The 23,652-nt window shown below is 42.7% G+C and overlaps 1 protein-coding gene across 2 annotated transcripts in view; it reads right to left on the bottom strand.

Moving 5' to 3' along the window:
• The window catches only part of GLP1R (glucagon like peptide 1 receptor), an 88,037-nt gene extending 67,733 nt beyond the window's left edge, over positions 1-20,304 (bottom strand). The window contains exons 1-2 of one of the 2 annotated variants that reach the window (XM_051613332.1): positions 19,718-19,762; positions 15,249-15,354 (exon numbers count right to left, since the gene is read on the bottom strand). In XM_051613332.1, coding sequence (XP_051469292.1) covers positions 15,249-15,272 — 24 coding nt within the window. In that variant the 5' untranslated portion in view covers positions 15,273-15,354; positions 19,718-19,762. Of the gene's footprint in view, positions 1-15,248; positions 15,355-19,717; positions 19,763-20,246 lie in introns of those variants that run through there. The other variant, XM_051613333.1, reaches the window with a different exon arrangement.
• Positions 20,305-23,652: the final 3,348 nt, after the last annotated feature.

Genomic DNA, 23,652 nt, shown 5'->3' on the forward strand with positions numbered 1-23,652 from the left:
GAAGATTCAAAAGCAACTCTAACTCCTAAACTGTTGGACAGCAGAAAGCAATTCCACAGTTTTAGTGGGAGACACAGTGCGCCAGTACCTATGAGAATGAAATTATTATAGAACTCCTGTACAAGGCAATTTTACTGTGCATTGCAAATCTACACACATCCTTTGTGAAGTGCTCTGCAAAAGAGGACTTTCGTTGATGCCGTTATACAACATAGCAATCAAAACAGCAGGACAGAAAGAATAAAGGCAATGCTGAGAGGAAGGGAAGTTACAAAGCTGAAGATCAGGAGAGTGCTTCAGAATTACTCTCACAGATTTATAAACAGAGTGCTGCCTATGCTACTGGAAGGGGAACTCAGCATTTCATTTAAAATATTGTAATAACATTGAATCATAGAATGGTTTGGATTGGAAGGTACCTTTAAGATCATCTAGCTCCAACACACCAGCTGTGGGCAAGGACATCTTTCACTAGACCAAGTTGCTCAAAGCCCTGCCCAGTCTGACCTTGAATATTTCCAGGTATGTGGCACCCACAGCTTATCTGGGCAACCTGTTCCAGTGGATCACCACTCTCATACTAAATAATTTCTTCCTTATATCTAATGTAATTCTGCTCTTTTTCAGTTTAAAACCATTACATCTTGTCCTATTATACTACAAGCCCTGGTAAAAACTCTCCTCCCCTTTTTAAAAGCCCCCTTTAAGTATTGAAAGGCCACAATGATGTCTCCCCAAAGCTTTCTCTCCTCCAGGCTGAACTGCCTAAGCACCATCAGCCTGTCTTCACAGGAGAGGTGCTCCAGCCCTCTGATCATCTTTGTGGCCCTCCCTCTAAACTCACTTCAACAGCTCCATGTCCTTCTCAAACTGGGGGATCCAGATCTGGACACAGTACTCCAGGTGGGGTCTCACAAGAGCAGAAGGAGAGAATCAGCTCTCTTGACCTGCTGGTCACACTTCTTTTGATGCAGGCTTTCTGGGCGGCAAGCACACCTTGCCAGGTCATGTCCAACTTTTTAATCCAACAATACTATCACAGTATCATTCTTGTTGGAAAAGACCTTCAAGATCATCCAGTCCAACCACTACCCTAGCTCTGCCACATCCACCACTAAATCCTATCCCCTGACACCACATCAGTCTTTTTAGATGTCTCCAGGAATGGCTGGGTCACCAAGTCCAACTCCCACCCCAGAAAAGAACAACCCCAGAGGTCACACCATGTCCCTGAGGGCATTGTTCAAATGCTTCTTGAATATTATCAGGCTTGGTGCCATTACTGCTTTGCTAGGAAGCCTATTGCACTGCTCCATCACCCTCTGGGTCAAGAGTCTCTTCCTAATGTCCAACCTAAATCTCCCCCTGCACATCTTCCTGCCACTCCCTCAGGATCGATCAGCGACTGAGCAAACATCACTTTGTTGTGAATAACCTCTATTTTCACTAGGCAAGAAAAATTCTAAACCTTCTCACCCTTCACACCAAAGTGTCCCAAGGGAGCTAAGTTCCCCCAGCTTTTCAAATGATTGTTTCACAGTCACTCTTGTAAAAGAGCCATGGATCAGAAGGCAAGGTGTAGAGAGCTAGTTACTTTTTCCCAGGATCATAAATCTTACAGCAATGTAAACCTGGTCACCAGTTGTCATCCCATATCCCTGCAATAAATTCAATAACAAGAAAAAAACCCAAATAAATCATACATACTAACCTTCACAGACCTCTATCTCATTGAATGTATTCCCATTCATACTTTGTGTTTTTTAACAAACTTACTCTCTAGTTATAAGAAAAAAAAAAGGGGGTTGATTGAAAAACAATTACCACAAAACTATTTTAAAAATAACACTACACACACCCCCAAAACCTCCAGAATATAATTTCATGGGTTCTGCATCTACTGTTGTTTAGAGATTGCTAGAGAAGATTGCAATCAAATTTGTATGGCTTTTGTAGTTCAAGTTGAACGCAGTAGTTTATTTATTAACTAGTGCAAATTAAGTCCCTCAGCAGCTCATTGTCACAGTGGCTCAAGGTCCACTGTCCCATTATCTGCCATACTGCTCCTTCCCGCCTACCCATTCTCCTGTCAAGGCAATTACAGGTAGCACCTTCACAAATTGCTATGACACATCTGAAAACAGAGCATACAAGAGAAGTTCTGCCAGTGAAGCTTGTTCTCCAGACACCATCTGTTTTCCTTCCAAATATTAAATAAATGACAATGCGGAGTTACACCTTTGCATAACACAATGACAGGACAGAACCTCTACAATAATATCCTTGCAGTATTGTACCATATACAGCAGAGCTCATGTCTGCTGAACTGGATGCAGTGTGATTTTCAGCATTCAACCCACACGGCTGCCAAATGCTATGTTCCAAGGGCTTGATTTGTTAAACACAAGACAGGACTGATGTTGCAGAAAGGCTAGAGTCTTAACTCAGCCCAATATGGAGAAACATTAAAATGGAAAAAAAAAAATAATAAAAAATAGTAATAAGACAAATGAACAAGGGATACTGATCTGCTACCCAGAGACTGCACTCTGATCATGAGAAACACAGAAGTAACGCACATTGACATGCAAGGACCAAATCAACATGCCTGAAGTTAAGCTCACATCAGATGGCCATGTTACTGTACCCAAAGTGATTGGAACATACTGCACAAAACCAATAGGGGGCACAAGCTAGAGGAAATAAATCTGTCTCTACTGCAGCAGCATCCTCAGGGCTTGTGCCCCCTATTGCTTTACGTCTGGTTTTGCCCAGGCAGGCAGAGCCAGATGACATTACCACCCAAACACAGAACTTGTATTGTGGCCTTCATGCCACCTCCCGTGTCCTCTTCCTTCTACCTTCTTTTAAAACAGTCTTTAGCTTTTCTATACAGGGATACTTTTTTTTTTTTTGCTATGCTCCTGGAAGCCTCTAAGCAGAGTGGCAATTTAAAGCATCATATTAACTTGAGAATAGCCTGCTGTATTTGTGGCATCTTGGTAGCCCAGGGCTGTATGGTCGTCTTTCTCCAGAAGTGATGTTACAAGCAGGAGACAACAGCAGATATGAGTGCACTACAGTGTTTGCTTTCACTTCTACACAGTTTTACATCTGCTTTTATTTACAGATGTCAATTTAGCCTCCTTAGAGGTAAAAAAAAAGAAAAAAAAAGAGGAGCTCCAACCTGAAAACTAAATTTTCTGCTTTCTGCTTCTGTGAGGACAGTCATCACCACTTTCTTTAAAATACAGGATATTTAAAATTACAATCAGATAGAATTCACCTAGTTGTAAGACACAGGAATGAAAGTCATTAAAACCAGAAACTTTCATTAATACAATACTGACATAAGCTTTTTCTCCTTTTCTTTTTTTGCTACCTTTAATAGAGTACTGATGCTTTTAGAGCTTTCCACAGGACTAAGCAGGCTGATGACTTTGAAATAAAGGAATTCCAAATAATTCTTAGCTGTTCAGTATTTCATCATAACAATGTTGTGTTACTACCTTTGACAAGACAGTAACACCCTCCCCTCCTCCCGCTTTACAAAAGCTAAAGTACCTGATAAATTTATGCAGGATAGATTTATTTCCCAGTTTTCCTACAGTCTATTTCAGCCAGGGAAGCAGACTACAGAAATACAAGCCAAGCCAAGCTGAATCATAGACTTTTCCTTCTTCTAGAATGACACTATTACTATAGGGATCAGATCAAGCCTTTCCTCAAATCTGAATTAGTCTATCATGATAACTCTTTTAAAAAGACGACCAAGTCTTTTCATTTCAGAAGCAGAATGAAAATATGAGATATGTGAAGTGCTACAGCAAGCAAATGGGTGACCAAGCCACAAATACACTCCAGGAGTTCTGTCTTCTCCTAGTTCCCCATGGAAGTTATAATAATACCAGTTCTCTGAAGTTAGTACTATGACAGCTGCATGCATAGATGACAGAGAAGTTAATAAAACTAAAAATCCTTCTATATGCTTAGCCCTGAGATCTTGCTTCAGTACACCCTTTCTTTGAGCTCAAAGGACTTTGTAGTTTAAGAATTTTAATAAAAAGGCAATCCTCAAGCATTTATTTCAGTAGTCAATATTGAGCTAGTTTATTAGACGCTCTACACCACAAGTCTCTCAAACAAAGTAGCACCTTTCCAATTCCCTGAGTACTTTGAGAAAGAAATAAAATTAGTAAGCAGCCTGCAACCCATTTCAGTATCTCACATACATGAGCTTGCTGTTCTCCCTATTCCTCTATATTCTTAACTTTGTTGCATTAACCTTGCATACATAATACTCAGATACTCTTCTGCCCAGAGATCCTGGCACTGGCTGCACAAGTTGAATCAGTAGCAAAGGGTCTAAGCATTAGTTCTGCAAGGCAATTGCACATGCTACCATGATTCTGCTTCTGAAGAGTAGCACAAGAGAGGAACTCGGATGCCCTCCTTTATTGTCCATACTCTTGTAGAGGTGAATGGAGCTAAAGAGGTTTGTGGCTTAAGATACAAACATTAACTGCAAATATGTTGATGTTAAAGCTGAGTGAACTTACATTTCTTTCCACCCTTCTTTGGGGAGATCTTCAAAAGAAAGGAGAAAAGTGAGTGCCAGAGGAAGACTGCAGTTCTGAAAACCAGTGTACTTGCTGCCTGAAAGCAAGAGAAAGGATAAAGCCGAAGAGAAGGATGAAACAACTTCACAGCACAAATGAAGAAGAACATGGAGAGAGCTTCTCAACAAACCTGTCCAGCCTGGACAAATGGTAGCAAACAAGAAATAAATGCCCCTCCAGTCAAGTGTCTCACCTTTGTTGAAATTACTATTTTAAATTGTGCACAAAGCCTCCTCTCCCCCAGCTCCAATTTTCAAAGCACTGAGGGAAGCAGTGACCATGCAGTAATAAAGTTGAAAATGGATAGGTCACTTCAAGGAATTAAAATCATTCCATTAGTTCCATGTTAGTAGTTTCACAGCCACATATTTCCCATCTGACATTAACCTTAAATCAAGCAGCACTTGTAGGAACGGAACCGATTCACAGAGAAGAGGCTACAGAAAACTTAAATAGCAGTGGCTTTATCTGATGTGCTGCCTTTTTTGAGAAGAAGTTAGCTCTCTGAACTTACTTGCCCTGCAAAGGATTTTTGTGTTCTACTTCTCAGTTCATCCTTAAGACATACGTATAGAGCAGAGTAATCTTATAGCATAACTATCAGCATTTAAAGAAGCATAATCCAGCACTGCTGTTGAAAGAAGCAGTTTCTCTGTCCCCAGAGAAAGGTTGTGCTTTCTTCCCAAGTCTCAATCCCCTCCTCTCCTTATGCCACCATAACCACTCATGCCATCACACTGTGAGCCAGACAGGCCAACTCTCCAGGGCAAAATTAAACAGGCAAAATATTTAAGAGGATTAGAGAATCTGTGAAGCATAGACAAAAGTCACAGAGCTCACAGTAAGACATAAGATTAATCTTAATTATCCACCATCTAAGAGGAGCCTAAAATGAAGCTCACTACTGGTATAAAAATGTTAAGCTAGGAGTCAAATGTTTATTACTCAAAGGAGCAAAGACTTGAGGACTTCAGCTATTGAAGAAATAGCCCTTAAGGTCTCTTCATCTGCTCTTGTTACTCGATGACTCATGATATTTCACCTTTTGCCACTAGGAATGGTACATGGAAGCCATGGTGACTCTGAGGCCAGAAGGAGCCGTGATGATAATCTCATCCATTTCCTGCATAGCACCTAGAGCCCAACACTAACTTCTACATCCATCTCACACATGCTAGCTTAACCAGAACATGGCACTCAAACACACATCTGGTCTTGACTTGAAGACTCCAAGTGACAGAGAATCCACTGCACCTTTAGGCAACTTACTGCTGTGGTTGATTACCCTCAGTATTTAATTCTGCACATATTTCTGGTCTCAGTTGAACTAATCATGAAAGTTTCCTTAAAAGGAATTACCTTGCAAAACCTGAAGCATGTCACAATAGTTTTAATTAATAAAAGACGACTGGTGTAATCAAAATATACCCAACTCAATTTTCCCTACATAAGAGGTTGATTAGTATTTATGATGTTAGATCATTTTTCAAACTTTTCACAACACTGTTGGATGAGTATTAGATTAACCAGCTAATAGCTACTAATGAAAGCAAATGCAAATTAAATTTTTCATAGTATTGCCACCATATAGTGCCATGCTAGCACTCTGCTCTGGAGCCTTGTGGAGGAGGAACCAAAATCCTCCACCCTACCCCTGTTAAATAGGAGTCAGTTGTCCTTTAGCCCCAGCCACCACAGACTTAAAATACTTAAAGCTTCACTAGCATTTTTTCAGCTGCTGGTTTGGACTTGTTGCCAGCAGCTTCCTTACCTTTTTGCTATACATAATTGCTGGAGTTACTTTAGCCATCTCTTTAATTTCCTACAAGAATGGCTTAAGTTGTTAGAGAAGACAACTACATACCTGGAGGTATTCAGGACACTATCAGCATCTTGAACACCTCAAAATTAAAGGTGTTTGTGCTTTTATGTAATATTTTGTTTCCTTTCACAGTTTTTTATCCTTTCAGCTTTGCATCTGCAGATGGTAGCTTCTCCTTTCTTTCTGCTTTTCCAAAAGGAGGAATGGATTGGGTAAACCAGTCTGGTTCTGTAGATTGGTAAAAGCTCTCACGCCTGACTAGCCTGCCCAAAAAATAAGCCTGTTCCTCAAAGCTAGCAAAGTAAGATGCTGGTACACTACAGACAACAGCCTCTTTTCCACCTCGGCAGTCTTTTTGCTTTAGCAGTGTAGATTGTGAGGACAAAAAGTTCACCAAAACATTGAAATTTAAAATATGCAAAAGAGCAACTATGTGAAAGTTCTGCTCAAATATCACACTAGCCACACCCCACCTCAGCCTTTCAAAGCACCCACAGAGCACAGCATTACTCATCCCTTGCTTTTCTCCTCTCCTGCTGTCTTCTTCCTTTCCCTCCTACTGAGTGTATAAGGAGTCTAGGAAGACATGACTCAAAGCACAGGACATTAAGTGGATTCACATTATGGAAGCGTTAATACTCTCCCTTCACGTCCTAATTTTAATTATTGGATTCTGCCTATATTTCTCAGTTGTCACATCCTCCTTTCTTGCACATACACCCATGCATAATACTTAAGGTTCTTTTTACTTTGTATGTTACAGAAATGCAACAAATCTCAACTTAAGATCAGTTATCTCTGAAGCTGAGATGCTCTCGCATTTTGAATAGAAGAGCCCCTTTTAAAAGAAACTCACTACCGCAGCTTCTCCTTCCATCTTACTACTGTCACACTTAGCTCTCAACAGGCTGAAAGCAATTAATATTCCTTAAAAAAACCCAAACAAACAAAAAACAAAAACACACAACACAAAAAAAACAACCCACAGAATAAACCATGTTATTCTTCATTACTAAGTAATAAAATAGCAGCTTTTATACCCTATGAAGGACTAGTCAGTAGATCAGATGGACCTTTAAGGTTAACATGTGGTACCTGGGCATCACAGAATATGCTGCAATTAGGGTTTTACCTGCTAAACTAAGCATTCTTATTACCCATGCAGGATTAAAGGTACTAAGTGGAAAGACAAGGTCAGTTCTGATTATATTCTTCAAGCCCATTGCCAAAATCAGGCTAGAAATGGCAGGTACATGAAAAACCTTGTGCTCCAACAGCCCTCAGGAACAGCTTCTATTCAGGTCACTGCAAGGTGCATCCTCCTCCTTTACGGCAACCAAGATTTATTCAGACTCTGCAAACAAGTCTTCGTGCATGCAAACCTCTCTCAACATTCTTTACATGACAGTTTCCAATTATTAAAATTAGTAATGAATTCATTGAAGTTTCATGCTTTGCAATTTCCGTATTCAAAATGAAGATTCATTTATCTATACAGTGTTTAAAAAAAGGACTTTTTTTTAGCTTTTCAAAAACAAGAAACACCAGTGCTCATCAGTACAACGTAGCAAGGCTCCAGTTTGAGTAAAGGATCTCACTAGGCTGATCACTATATAAACAAAGAGTTTCAGGCAAAAAAAAAATACTAAAAACCTCAGTCTTAACTGGAGTTGTTCAGAAGCATCCATTTTATGAAATTTAAGGAAAGAAACAACACAACCAAAAAAGGCAGTAACTCACTATATGGAGGACAGGAAGACAACTCTGGCCAGAGCTGGGACATGCTCCCTGAAGAAGCCCATTAGATGAGCAGCTTGGGCAACTGAACAAACATACAGCAGACTGGCCAGCTTGTCTGCTTTGTTTCTACGATAACTTTTAATGGAAAGGACACTAACCCACAGAACATTTCTCTTGTCAGATAACTTGGACCAGAAATGGTCAAAAACTTCAGAAGGCGCCAGGGTGGAAGAAAAGACAAATGAGAGGGAAAAGAAGGCTAAAGAGAAAGTGATTTAGTCAAGACCAAAGTAGGCTGACACTTTCCATTCCCAACTGCTCAAGTAGTTTATTTTCCAGTTTGGAACATAAAATTAAAGACAAGCATTACTAAGTAAGTACAAAGCAGTTAACTCACAATGGTATTGGAAGTTGATTATTTCCATGTCAGCTGCCCATCATCCCATACTTGACAGTGTTCCAAGCTTGCTACAAATTTGCTATGAAATTATTTTCTCATTACCCAGTGACACAGTGTGCTGCCCATGCTGCCTTTCAAGAAACACTTTTCTTCTGTGCTGATCCCAGCTGTCCATTAGCAGGATACAGGCACTTTGAACACTATAATAAATCTGTTTATTTCCAGAGCTTGATTTTGCTCCAAATATTTCCAGCATGACAAAAACAGAGGAAAGAATAAGAATAGCTATAAATTTAAAACAAAAAAAAAAATTCAAAAGGCCATAAAGTAGCATCAACATAAAGATTTTCATCCCAGATGTAATTTGGGGACAAGATAAAGTATTTGAAATTCAGGATTTTTATGCAAGTTCTTTCTAGCACCTTAACTGCAAATTCAGTTTCTCTTGGCCAGCCAGTACACAGGCGCTCTGCTCTCCTTCCCTTTCTCTGAAGTATAGGCATATTTATTAATTACTTGAACATAGGAATCTCCTTTAAAGCTTTATTTAAACATTATGCCAAGCAGGTCAAATGGAATGGCAAACCCAACATTAACGGGGACTGTAAGTCTTTCTGTTGAGAAAAAGTAGACTCTTTTCAAAGACAACAGGGGACAGCACGCAGCAAAGATTCAAGTCGGGCTGAGAATCAAGCTGCCAAACCCAAAGACAACAGTACAAGCAAGAGGGAATACAAGGGACAGACATAAAGGAAACTAATTATGAAAAGCTTGAGCACGTAGAAGGTTAACCTCATGAACTATAAAGGATGTTTATATTAGCTTTGTTCTGCCAATATTACAGCCTTTCAACTCCCTAACCACCATGTATAGCACCAACTGACAGCTTAGCTTGTTACTACATGCCTGGCTCTAAAGATTGAATTGTTTAATAGTAAAAATAGTCTCATTGATTAAGATGTCTATGGCACAGCTGCAACCCCTCCTCCCCCTACAATCAATTACACAGGAACTGAGAACGCTTTCAGAAAAACATAGCCCTTCAATCCTGACTCAATATAAGAAGGGACACATACTCCACTGTTTTCTGTAGCTATTACTCATCTTTCCAAGGTACCCACCATATTTGTATTCAAGCACACAGATTTGGTAAATTAAGTGCACACAGAAGAAAGTTCATTAGAACCACTCCTTCCCCAAAACAGGTATTTGGAAGGGATCATCTTACTTTTGTGGATTAGAGCAACATGCACACAGTGTCATCCTACATTGTTATTAGTAGAGTGACAAGCACTCCTATTTGCTCTGCAAAATGCAAAAAACCACTGAAAGCCACTTGCACATTCAGTCATTAAAAATGTGTGCCCACAGGAATGTTTATCACCTACCTCCATCTCCATAAAATGAAGATAATAAGATATTACAAGTTGGCAACTTTAAATCTTTCTGTGCAATATAGTCAAGGAAACAGGCAAACACACTCCCAAGCCCAAACCTGGACACTTCCTGTCATCTATCAGCCACAAGATGTTCCACCAGACTTGCATAAGGGCCACAAACTTAACATAGATCTTGAGCCACCTGTGTTTCTTTTCTTACCATTCCATTCTCTATTCCTAGACCATTCCATTCCCTGTTCTTAGAATGAAGCCTTTCTGTGCAAGCACAGGCAGTATATAAGACACATAGAAAACTCTAACAAAGAACAGCTTGTGAATGAACTACAACTTCCAGACTGACAAGTCTCCTTGCACCAGTCACCACTGACTTGGATGGCATACCTCCCTTGATTGCTCAGACTAACACAACTACTACAGCAACAATGTGGACAGTTTGTTACCTATCTTCTCTTTCATATCCCATGTACAGAAGCCAGAACCTTGACCACAAAGAGGACCTCAACTACTTTTTGTAGCTGAAAGCATCTACTTCCCCACCCATCACCACACACACACACATACAGACAAAAAGTCAGCTTTCTGTTAAAAACATGAAACATTTTATCCTGAACTGGTTTGGAAACTATTTCCCCATCACATACCACCAGCCCTCAACACCTCCCCCCCAGAAAAACCCCAAATCAACAAAAAAACCAACCCTCCCTGTTACCTTTCTTCTGGGAAAAGAAAGAACATCCTGGAAGATCACCATAAAGGTCCAAACAAGAAACTGATGTTCACATTTGGAAAAGCTGTGACCGTTTTGCCAAAACCAAGCTGAAGTAGTGAAAGCTGAACGAACTCAAGGCTTCTTTTACAGGAAACCAATAATCTACAAATGTAACAAGCTTCCTCTAGAATTAATATGTAGAGGAAGAGATTAATTCATGTAACCATTTGCCAAATTCCCTACTCATATAATCTTCCACTGCTGGTGAGATCATATAAAAGTCTATTTTAGTCCAATCAGGTGACTGTAAGTCTGTTGTAGGGAGATTTCACAGAAAGGTTTGTGTTGCAAGGGACCTTAAAGACGATCTAGTTCCAATACCCCTGCATGGGCAGGGACACCTTTACATCTTACATGCTTTAAGATATCAGACATTTGCATCTTTAAAAGAGTCTGAATGGGGAAATAACACATGTAAACTCAATTCCTAGTTAATTATGAAGGATGAAGGGTGGCAGAGTGCAAAAGGCAGGAGTGAGAAGCAAGATGAAAGCTTCCTTGAATAATTAGAGGATGTCCCAACAGTTATTTACCGTATAAGCAGTGAGGAATTAAGAAAACAGATTATGAAATACAGAGCTCTTTGCCTGCTCAATGATCCATTGGCATGGATGCTATCTTAGCACACAAGTAAATAAATACATTTTTCCACCAGCCAGCCAGCCTAGATGGCCCTGTTTGAACAGGAAGGCTGGAGCATGTGACCTCCAAAGGTTCCTTCCAACCTCAGCCATTCTCTTATTCCAGCCCTGGGACACCAAAGTGGTCTAGACAACAAAACAAGTAAGAAATTGAGAAATGCAGTTTCAAATGCCAGCTTTGTTTCCTGCAATTTACAGCCACTTCTACTATTACAAGGTCATTAAGTTAAGACTTAAAACCATAAAGCTAACATTATTTTATCCTTACATCTCATTGGTAATAGAATCAGAAACCTTTAATAACTTCATGCATTACCACCAGGTGTATTAATCCACAAAGAGCATTAAACAAATTCAGAGAATACCAAATTATTCTTCACATTTTCTAATGGAAGTTTATCCTTTAACTAACAATACCTGCCTCTTGGAAGCCCATAGGGACTTTAGCTGAATGAGACTGAACACAGCTTTTTGAAAAGTTTCCTGTGCCAGCTATTAGCTAAATTGAACTAATAAACAGTAGTATTGAGATCTAGGCACTAAATGTGTCCAGATTCAGGTTTTCTGAAATACTGTTTGAACAGGATGTTTCTGACTACCTGTATCCCTTAATGTCTTCCCTACTACCTCTGTGACAACTCGTGTTTCATTTAGAGAAATCACATATATTAAGGATTTGGGGCATTTTGAAAGGAGTCTACTCTAACACATCTTAATTTATTTGATGTGCATTTTATATCTATGCTGTGTCATTGTAAACAGCATATAATAGCTGATTGTCTTTTTTTCTCCCTAGAGTGTACTCTGCTTGCAGTGTCATCAAATTCAAAAGGGCTGTGATCTTTGTTATTCTTAGAGTGATGCATTTGAAATGGCACTTGATGACTTTCTCTTCATTAAGAAATAGTAACGAAAAGGGCAATAGATTAGAGGACAAAAGCAAAGACCAATAGCTACTTCAAATAAATAAGATCAAATACTATACCTTTATTCCTCAAGGGATAAACCTAAAAGCTTCATTTGTTCGGTATAACTAGCTTTGTAGAGCACAATATTTTTACTTGGGAGGAATGGGATTGAAGAAGGAAGATGGGAATTGACCAGAGAAGGACCCTGCCCTGCCACCCTGTTACAGCTCCCAAGGGGCTCCCCGAGTCTGAGCAACACAGATCAAATCAGGATGTGTAAATTAATTCATTTCATAGGTAGAAACTTGAATAGGGTGCTGTAACTTACAAACCAAATATTTTGAAATTCCCCTGGGTTTCCCCCTCCAATTCAGCATTCAGTGTGATACCTGAAGCTTGTCAATGGTACTGCAAACCCAACCCTTTTTGTATATCAAAATGTCTTACAGCAACTCTTCAGCAGCTTCTTTACAGCACTCCAGACATGTTAGAGAAGCAAACCAAGTTATCAATTTCCCTCTTGAAGAAAATCTATGAAGAGGCCACTGCATTGCCAGGAGTGTATTCATGTCAGGAAATTAATCTTATGATAGAATCCTGCAGATATCAGGCACATCAGTCTCTCCAAGAAGGCTTGAAAAGCAATAATTACTACTTTTTTTTCACACCACAGCTTAGCAGTTATACTAACCCCACACTTCAGAATTTCTACTAGGCACCTGAAAAAGTAAAACCAAACAAACCAGACCATAAACATCCTCCAAAGGGAGCAAGGCTTCTGCCGTGACTTTACCTGCAAGAGTTCCAAATTAGTCACCTTTACAGGAGGCAGCAAAACAAACGTGCTGGATTGCTGACAGGAAATCTGGCATGCTGTGCCTAGGATTTATGTTACTTGACAAAAAGCTAAGAAACAGCTGAATATCACAGAGGGATGCAAGACAAAAATCAAGAGAAAGCTAGTCTAATGTCTTCAACCACTCCCCAAGCACGAGACTTTAGATGTGTAGTGCAGCACAGAATACCATCTTTTGCCACATCCACCAAGGCCGCTGTTAACATGCACATCAAATACTTTCTCATATGCTTTGTGCATTTGTGATGTCAAATCTAACAACCAACTTAAAATTAAGTCTCCCCATCTAACTGAGCTTCTCTCCATGAAAAGCTGGCTATGTCATCAGGTACATAGGGTATGGACAGACCATACTCTCACCCATTATCCTCCTAAGGCCCTACACATTGACAGCAAATACAAAGGAAAAAAAAAAGGGGGATTTTGTACAATGCTATGGAAGTTCAGTTCTGGTTTGAGGTGGTTTTGTTTTGATTTTTTTGAAGGCAGGGACATCTTTTGACACTCACCAAGATAACCCCCTGGTTTGCTCTGATGTAGGAGGACTGTTCTGTAAGCTTCCACCAAGCACCAGAGATTTACTCAGTGCAGAAGTCTCAGTGGCCACCATTCTTCCCATTTAGAGAAGGATATATACAAGAGCACTATCTTTCCTCCAGCTTCTGCCTTAGGCTGGTCACAAAAGCATTTTGGTTTACCTGATACCAGGCCTTTTAGTACAGTTCACATTCTGTGCTGACCAGAATTTCAGAGACTGTCCCATGCAGGTATGTCCATACACACCTCTCTCTTGTCTGCCCTGAAGACACCAAATCTAACAAATTGGCAAGAAACTACTTCATGGGAAAGAAACAAAAAAGCAGCAGTACAGTTTCACACAAGAGAGGGGGTGCAGGGGAAGAATCAGTCTGTACAATCGCAGAATTACTGAGACTGGAAAAGACCTCTGAGATCAAGTCCAGCCCAATGGTAAGAGGCAGAAGTGGGTAAGCAGACAATCTGCCTCAAGGATAACAATATTTAGATCTCAAACTAATTCATGCTCACTTGTCTTTCAAGAAGATAAGAGGCACTGAAGAAGGCAGGACACCAAAAGAGCTAATTGTCCAACATCTTCAGAAGGTTCTGCCGCACAGATCTTTACTCCTTTGCTACTTCCAAGGAGCAGTCAAAAAGCAGGTTCACTTTCCTGAAGTTCTCCCCTAGTGCAGCAGAGAGAATACACAGGAGCAGCAACAGAGCAAGGAAAGGGACAGCAGCCAACAGTAGCTGAAACTACACATCCAGCCAAGAATGCCAGTTTCAGAAACTGTTCTGAAGACACTGGAAGAGGGGCAGGCCACATGCATAAGGGAGACAAGGCAAGACAGAATTGGAGGATGCTCCTGAGTTCAATGGACAGAAGTGCACAAGACAGAAAAATACAGCACCAGGGAAAGCCAGCATAAAACAAATTCAGAAAAGGGTGGGTAGAGGGTGAACTAACAATGAAATTCAATCAATTCCAAGAAAAATAGCAGTCAATACCAGACTGGACTAAGATGGCAATCCATTAACAATCAATTGTAGTGAAACAGCAACAAGATGTATTCAGTAAAATGATCAGCTGAAGGAACTATTCTTTTCCACGTCTACACTACAATTTCCTCTACCCAGTTACCATTTTAATTGCTCATTCAATTCAGTAAAGCCTGTGCCTGTTCTTTACATAACTGCAGTATTTATGAGACTACTAAGAAGCCATACTTGCACCCGCAGCAGGCAGTTGCTCACAAGGTTTGCATGTAAGCATCCAGGAAAGAGATTCCTATGCTATCACATTTGCACTCAGCACCTCACATCAATTTCTTCATGTACAACAGAGGGAAGGGTTGTTGCTCTGTTTTTTTAAGAGAAGACCATAAGGATTAAGGGGAAGATAACTGGTGGAAATTCACTCATGTTCTCCTCCACAAAGACTTGCCACACTGTATCCTATGAACACTGCCTGTAAGGCTTACAGAAGTCCCAATAAAAAGCAGGGAGTTTCCCTTCGCGTGGGTCCACGCTTTCCTTCAGCAGTGGAAGAAGTGGATTTCCATGCTTATACTTACATACTGCAGATGCTGCTGCTGCATCTTTGCCAGGATATTCTTCTCCTCCCTGAGAAGATCACAGCCAGCCTTTCACAAGCTCCTCCACGTTCACACCAAAGGATCACTGGAATGCAGCAAATCACAGGCCAGCAATTTATAAATACTAGTTTCCAATACTGAACAAAAAGCCATCAAAGAACAGTATACAGCCACCTGCAGCAAACCTACATTCACTCATCGTAAGTTCAAATTTGAGGCATTTTATATAAACCTATGACATTTGAAGGGGCTACCTTCCACTCAGCAAGCTAGAGATTCCTAGATACTGTTAACCCTATCCCTCTTCTGATAGAAAGCATTAGATGCAAGGGTTTAAACTCAGTCTGCTCTCGGGAAGTTGGGTTATGAAGATTTTATTTAATTAAAGGACTTTCTGCCTGATGTTTTAATTCAACCTCACAAGAAAACAGCATTGTAGGGTTTAAATAGAAGGTCTCTTATCTATTGAGTTGCCAACTTTTTTCCATAGCAAAGACATATCTGCTATTGTGCAAGCTTACTTTTGTTAAGACACAAACTAATAGAACTGATGCACCGGGCCAAGGAAACTTGAGCTGACAGCCTTGGAGGCAGTACATACATTGGTTTACCACAGAGAAAGAAATACAAAAGCTTTTAATGAAACAAACCAAACACGACGATAATAGCTTTCAGTTCACTACAGCATTGCAGAAGGAAACAATCAGTTTTCCAAGGACTTCTCCAAGTTATAAACTAGCAAAGGCCTTATGATTTCACTGATAAGAGCTCCTCCTGGTTTGTCCTCTCAAGCAACTGGCGATCAATCAATGCGGTAAATTAAAGCTCAATTTAATCTGACCGGCTAACAGAAACAGGATATGATACAATACCTTTAAAAATCCATTTGACAAGCACCAGACAACTGTTTATGCTTTGTGTATCAGGCCCAGTTTCACTGAACTTTATCACAGCAACAGAGCTCCATCACGTCCGTCACTTTGAGAATACAAGTTTTGCTTCTCACTGAAGAGAGCTACGTGCCTCACTGCTCGTATGGCCACAGAGCACATCCTTCCATGCTCAGCTGTATCTTCTCCCACTTTACCTCAAATATTTACTTCCAAACTGGTTCATATTACTCTGCTGCCTAGTTTGATGGGGGGGAGGAGGAAAGGGGGGAGGCAGGGCCCACAGTGATGCAGTAATAGTACTAGAAATATGGGGAAGGTAAAAAGATTTGACTACTCTTTCACTAACTTTAACTTGCTTGGACCATCAGAGCTGCAAAACAATGCAAATGGCCACTGTTCTGCTGTATGAAATACAGTCCTGTCCTTTCCTTTGGCCCTTGGAGATCTGGTATCCTAGGCTTCTTCAGCCTAAAGTGTTTTTTTCCCCACTCTCCATACAGTTAGGTTTGGGATATTATAACAAGTAAATACATATCTTCTTTCGAGCTTGTATAATCAGATTTACTGTGTTAGGCCATCTGGCTTTATAGAACACATGCTGTCACTAGCTTCATAAAGTTTCCAGAAAATCAGAGTTGTTTCTAAAAAAGTAAAAACCCACATCATCTTATTAATACAAAAAGGTTTTAGTCATTTGGGACAGCAATTTAATCAGTATTAACTTTTTGTATTAAGTAATTAATATAATAATTAATTTAAGTGGCCTAGAAATACAAAGTTTTTAAGAACCTTACCATATCCCTGGGAAAGAAGCCCATTACCTAGGAGCCAGCCAAGTATCCTTTGGAAATAACTACAGCTAGGTGGCACAGTGTCAGACCTTGTCTGTTCACCATTCCCTTCACTGCCAGTACATGCTGCTGAGACTGGTCTAGCACATATTGATTTTCAGATTGGAGGCAACAAGAACACCAGGTTCATTTGGGCGTCTGGGAGCAGAAAATGGAGAACAAATGGTAACTCAGAAATTCTAGTCAACCTAGGTATAGAGGCAGTTTTGCCCAAGTGAAAACCCAACTAAAAAAGATGCAGTCCAACCTCTGTTCCTTGCTTCTGCATGGAGTCATCAGCTTCCACATCACTTTTCTATGTGTTTTTTAGCCAAGCTCTATAGCCATTTTCCCACTCTAATGACTTTTAAGGAAAACAAATCTATACAACAATTGTAGTTAGAAGCCTTAGTTCAGTTCTCACAGTGGTAGAGCATGTAACAGGAGACAGTAAGTCAAACTAGACATGGCCTGTGCTGGGACATTCAAACACACATGGATCTCTGTGCTGTCAAGGGCAGAGTACAGCAGACTAACAAGGCATTTCAAACCAGTCCCTTACATTCTTACATCGTTACATCATGGCTTATCAGGATTCAAGGCCAGAACTCCCTGAGACAAATACCTAATCCCAGATACCCATGGTTAAAGCAGCAGATGCTGCAGAACTAGAAGTAGCTGCAGAAGCATTAGCAAGTAGCACTAATTATATACACCCCTAACACATACAACCTAAGTCATGCTGACTGTTGGTTTGGAGAACAGACTAATGAATGTAGCTAAATAAGCCTAAGTAACACAAATAGTAATCAAGAACACCAACAACATACACATACCTAAACACCCATATGCTCTAATTAAAGGCCTGATATTGATGTGAGTACTTTTCTATTCTCATAGAAGAGCACTTTGGAAGAGCTGAGGAAAGCAACAGATCTGCAGCCTTTCCACCGAATTCGACTGTCTGTACTTCCACACAGGGTCTGTAATCACATTCTAGCCTGAGGAGCAGAAACACCACGGTAGTTTGAAGAGCAGAACCTCCAATTAAGAACTGTAGCACAGCTCCTGTCTGCTCTTGACTTATAATTAATCTACTTCATTCGAGACTATCCGAACAAACCTTTAAGCATAAGTTCTACATAGAAAAACAGGGATCCCAAATCCACATACAAGAGAGAACCAGATGGTAGGAAACCAGCAGCCAGCTGCATGTCAGCTCTGTCAGCAGCAGGACACTGCTGCTCAAGGCCAAGCAGGGAAAGGACACAGGCTTGTCATTCCTAGTAAGATCCTGCAATGCAGCCGTGTGCTACCAGCTCTTGGTCATTTCACAACCCTCAATGCAGTAGGGAAGAACTAAGCACTTATTAAGCAATTTCCAATCACCCTGCATTTAAGATGATGGTAAATACACAGCATCACTTCAAAAAAACCTCTGGGCTTAAAATTTTCTTCCTTGTATGTACATCCTCAGATTTCTCCCTCTACTCTTTCTCACTGGTTTGACAGGTTGGGGAACAAGAGAGCAAAGGTAAACTGTAGTCAGATTAAACCAGAAGACTTGCAGCTGATTGTTATCACCTAGATTTTACTACCCACTACTGCCTAAGGAGTGCTGTTTTCTGTTTAAGTATTAGCTTTAACACTACTTCGAAATGAACCTGAGAAAAAACTCCCAACAGCAAAGTCTCATGATTTCATACATTTAGGATTGAACAAAGTATGTACTCTCAGCATACAACAAGCACAATCACTGCCCTAGACAAGCTGGCAGATAAGATCCTCTAGTGTCAGACCTCTAGTGCTCTTTGCTAGCACGGATAATTCACTTTGATTCTCCTCTTGGACACCCCCTTCATTAGTTTGCTCAGTGGTACAAGCTCAAGCTGCTCAACACTTATCCTGTCAAATAACAACCATCTCCATGGAGAGAGGCTCCCCAGCCTTGCTGGGCCCATTTCAGTATTTGATCATCTTTATGATGAAGAGATTTTCCTGACTGGAATGTTTCTTGACACAACTTGTGGCTGTTGCTCCCTTAAGTAAACTTGGTCCATCATCAGCTTCACTGCCCCTCCGTTAACCTCTGCTGCCCACAACCTCAGCTTTGAGGCTGCCCTCGCTCTCCCTACAGCAGCAGCCCTCCTCCTGTCATCTCTGCCCTCTCACCACTCTCTCCTGTCCTGCTCTGTCCCCAACCCCCGCCAAACTGCAATTAGCCTTCTCTGTCCATCACTCCCTCCCTGTCCATCACCCCTTCCTTCTTCCCCATCGCCTCTCGTTGCTCTTCACAACAAACTGCACTTTGTTTTTCCCCCCCACCCGGCGCTGTGCGCCCTGCCCGGCCGAGCTCCCGCCGGAGCAGCCTCCTTCCAGCCTCCCTCCAAGCCCGCACGGCACAGCTCGGCAGGGCTGGCAGCTCCACCGCTCCCGCGAGGGAAGCGGGAAACCCAGCGGGCTCCTATCTTTTACCTGGCCGCTGCCAAAGGAAGCACCTGGGGGAAGCAGCGCTGAGGCGAGCCGAGCCCTCCGGGGCAGACCCTGCCCACCGCCGCTCGCCTTCCGATAAAAGGGCTCCCCCGCCGCTCCTACCGCGTCCCGCTCAGCGCCGGCTCCACAACCCCCCGCCACGACCCCGCTCTGCTTTTCCCACGGCACTTCATGCGTCTGACACGACAAACGCGCGTATCATTTCCTGTGGGTGAGGGGGGGGACGCGTTACCTCGAGGGCAACGTCCTCGCAGCGGCCGCGTCTCCGCTCGCTTCCTCCCCCTCCGCTCGCCTGAAACGCAAACTTGGTGCATCGTCCGAGTCTCTTCCTCCCCTTCCTGCCCCAACCCGCTCACCCCAGCCCTCGCTGGCAGGAGCGCCCGGGACGGGCGCTGGAGCCGCGCAGGGCGCCGCGCACCAACCCCCCGGCCCCGACGGCCGCTCCTTGCGCTGCGAGGCGCGGCGCGGGCACCCAGACAGCAACGGTCTGAACTGTCCACTTCTCCCCGAGGCGCACGGCAGCCCCAGGAGCCGCGGCCACGTCCCGCAGCCACGTCCCGCAGCTCCCCCGCCGCCGCCGCCGCCGCCCTCTCCGCGCCGCGCACATCGCCGGCGGAGCGCGGCCCCCCGGGCGCAGCGCCAGCGCTGCCTGCGCCGGGGGGACCCGCGGGGCAGGGCGGGCCAAGCGCCCGCGCAGCCACAGCTGATCGGGGCGGCCGCGCCAGTTGCGCGGTCGGCGCTGGCCCCGCCGCGGCACTCACCCGCCTCGCCGGGAGGGACCTTCCCGCGGCCGCCCGCAGCAGCAGGAGCGCGAAGCCCAGCGGCAGCGCCGGTTGCGGGGAGAAGGGCATGTCCGGGGCGGCCCCCCATGCGCGGGGCCCCGGCGAAGCTCCCGCTCTCCGCGGAGAGTCCGCCGGCAGCGCTGCGGAGAGCGCGGCGGGATCCCCGGCGGCCGCTTTTGTAGCGGAGAGGGAGGCGGGGACGGGGCTGTCCCAGGTGCGGTGCGGGCCGGGCCGGCCCGCGGGGGCTGCGGGGTGGGCTCGGCGGGGCGACGGGGCTGGTGTCGTCAGCGTCAAGGGCTGCTTTGGGAGGGGAAGGAGAAAGGAAAGGAAAGAAAAAGCCGAGAAAACGCCTGTCTCCCGCCCCTTCAACTTCTTTTATTTTTATCTGTGTCCAGGCTTGAGCGTCTTGGTGGTTTTCATGCTGTTCGTGACGCCTGGGTTTCATGAGTTTTTAATAACAGTACATGCAGTTACCCATTTATACCACGAATTTGCAGAGCTGCATGTCAGATCAGAGCTTGGTTTCTAAACTAAAGTCAGGGCATAGGTCAGTCCTAGCAGTGGTAGGACGTGCAAATCTGGAGGATTTAGAGAACCCCTTTGCCTAGGAAAAAGGTGCTCTGAATTTATTTTGTACTTGATTCGTATGGTTATCCTTACGTATTCACTTTGCACTGACTAGCAGAACTAAACCTTCAGTAAATCACAGATATTTGGTGAGCTTACACAGCAGCATCTGGAAGAATAAAGCATATGGAACCTAACAGATTTCGAAGGAAAGCTGAAAATTAAACAGGGAACTGGGGAAAGAAGTTAATAGCTTAAATATTAGTGATGTATATTAGTTTCAAATACAACACAGCATCAGGCTGATGCCTTGGGAATGCAGCTAGTCAGAGCATCGATGCTGTGAGGTCATGAAATAATGAAATTTGTCAGCATGCGAATTGCCAGGACAGCAGTTACCTCTCAAATATCTCCAGGCAGAAAGAGTTTGCCATGGTCTTTTGGTTGACTGAAGGGTGAAAAGACACTTCCTTCCACTTTTCTAAAGTGAGAAAAAAACAAAGATTGAAGTGGGGAAAAAAATACTGCCAAAGCAGAAGGAAAGAACATACATCTTCATCTGTTAGAAGAGATGATCCCCAAACACCCTAAGCTAGCTGAAACCCCCAATGTCTGCCTCAGGTGATGGTTTCTGTGTTGCTGTCCTGGTTTTGCTGGGGTGGAACCATAGACCAGCCATGGAGTACGGGCTGTTTCCAGTTAGCTGGGAGCTGAAGTCAGGGCAGCTGACCCAAGCTGACAAACAGGTAGAGCCTGTACCATAAATATCTCACTCATTATAAAGAGGAAGGCTGAGGACGGGGAGCTCCTCTTCCTAGGACACCTCCTTCTCACCAGGACTCAGCTGAGCAATAACCCTGTATACTTTATCAGTGTTGCTGTTTCATTAAAACTGTTTTCAACCCACAACAACAACAACAAGTCTCTCGTCCTTTTCCTGCTTCCTCTTTTTGGCTGAGGAGAGGTCATCACATTATAGAGTCACTGCTATAGTTTAGCCCCGGATATGGACTGAAAGTAGGCAGTTTCTCACTGAGATTAATTATTTTACTATCCTAGTAAAATAAATATTCTGTTCCTTTAGAATGAGTATGTCTGCTACAGCCGTTGCTGAAGACTTAGGGAACACAGAGAAGGAAGAATAAATATCTAATTGAAAAAGCAGGTTCAGCCACAGCAATGTCACCCTGAATGATGAAAAGATGGATTTTTAAGGAAATCATTGAGCCCTTGGATTTAAAAGATTTAAACCCATACCTAAAGTTTGCCTCAAGGGATGAAGGTAATGATAGGGTGTTCTGCCTGTAACAGAGTTAATTTTCTTCTTAGTAGCTGGTACACTGCTGTGTTTTGGAATTAGTATGAGAACAATGTTGATAACAGACTGATGTTTTAGTCGTTGCTAAGTAGTGCTTACACTAGTCAAGGACTTTGCAGCTTCTCATGCCCTGCCAGCGAGGAGTTGGAAGGGGACTCAGTCAGGACAGCTGACCCAAACTGGCCAGAAGGATAGTCCCATCCCATGTGATGTCATCCTCCGTATATAAACTGGGGGGAGAGTTGGCCAGGAGCTGCCATGGCTCAGGAACTAGCTGAACATCAGTCAGTGGGGGGGGAGCAATTGTGCCGTGCCTCACTTGATTTTAGTGTTGTTACTCTCTTCCTTTTCTCTCCTATTAAACTGTCTTTATCTCAACCCATAAGTTTAACCTTTTTTTCCCCCAGTTCTCTCTCCTATCCCATATGGTGAAGTGAGCAAACAGCTGTGGGGTTGTTCTAGCTGCCTACCAGGTTAAACCACAAAATAAGGGAAAAGCCTGCTTATTTTACCTGAATCTGGGTTTTGTGAGTGTGTGCTAGACAAATTACACATAGATTTAAGAAACTTCTGTAAAAAACACATTTCTGTTATGTGCAGTTACCCCACGTCCTTGGAGGAGGCAACCAGAGAGCATTTGCAATACCAGACTGCTGAGAAATGTGACTAAGAAAACTAATAGCTGGCTGTTAACTATTATATATTAACTATGTAATTTGACTCCCCTGAAAGGCTAACAGAGGACCCTGCTCAAGCCTGCTTACACCACATAGGAATGTTTTCTTTGAAGTAAAACACCCATGTCCATTTGGAAGTGCTGTGGGCTGGCTGGCCTTACCTCCTGGCACCTGAAGACCATGCAGGTCACAAATGCTTTCAACAAACAAACAAAAATACTGGGCAACCGACCAAAAGATCCTCCAGCTTCCTTCAGGCCAAGCAACATAAACCTTGAAATAAAGGGAAAGAAATGGTGGTGCACCTTCTTCCCATGTAAATCTCTATTGCTGTCTATTGTTTCTGCACCAGGCATATTAATTAAGTTTCCCAGTTATGACTTCTGTTCCCAAGATGACTCCCAGCACCTGTGTGCAGCAGCGGGCCAGCTGCTTTCACAAGAGCTTGATAGGCTGATGTCTCTGTTTTAGCGCCTTATTAGCACTGTGAGGGTGACATCTATTACTCTGGAATAATTCTGCTTTCCAGAAAAAGAAACACACCCTTTTAGGTAGGATGACATCACTAGTGTTACCTACAGGAATGTTTTTGGAGTGAAAAGAAAAAGGATCAGAGTAAACTCTGAACAGGCACATTTCCATTGTGCCCATTAATTAGCTACTATCAAATTTCAGAAGACTGAACAAATCCTGTTAACTTAAGTCACTATAATAAAAGAAAGATCATTTTCCTACAGATAAAATGTCCAATAATTTTTGGTGGTGGTTTTTTTTTGGGTTTTTTGGGTTTGTTTTGTTTTGTTGGTGGTGGGGGTGTGTTTGG

The sequence above is a fragment of the Apus apus genome, chromosome 3 (genome assembly GCF_020740795.1).
Source record: "Apus apus isolate bApuApu2 chromosome 3, bApuApu2.pri.cur, whole genome shotgun sequence".
Taxonomy (NCBI): domain Eukaryota; kingdom Metazoa; phylum Chordata; class Aves; order Apodiformes; family Apodidae; genus Apus; species Apus apus.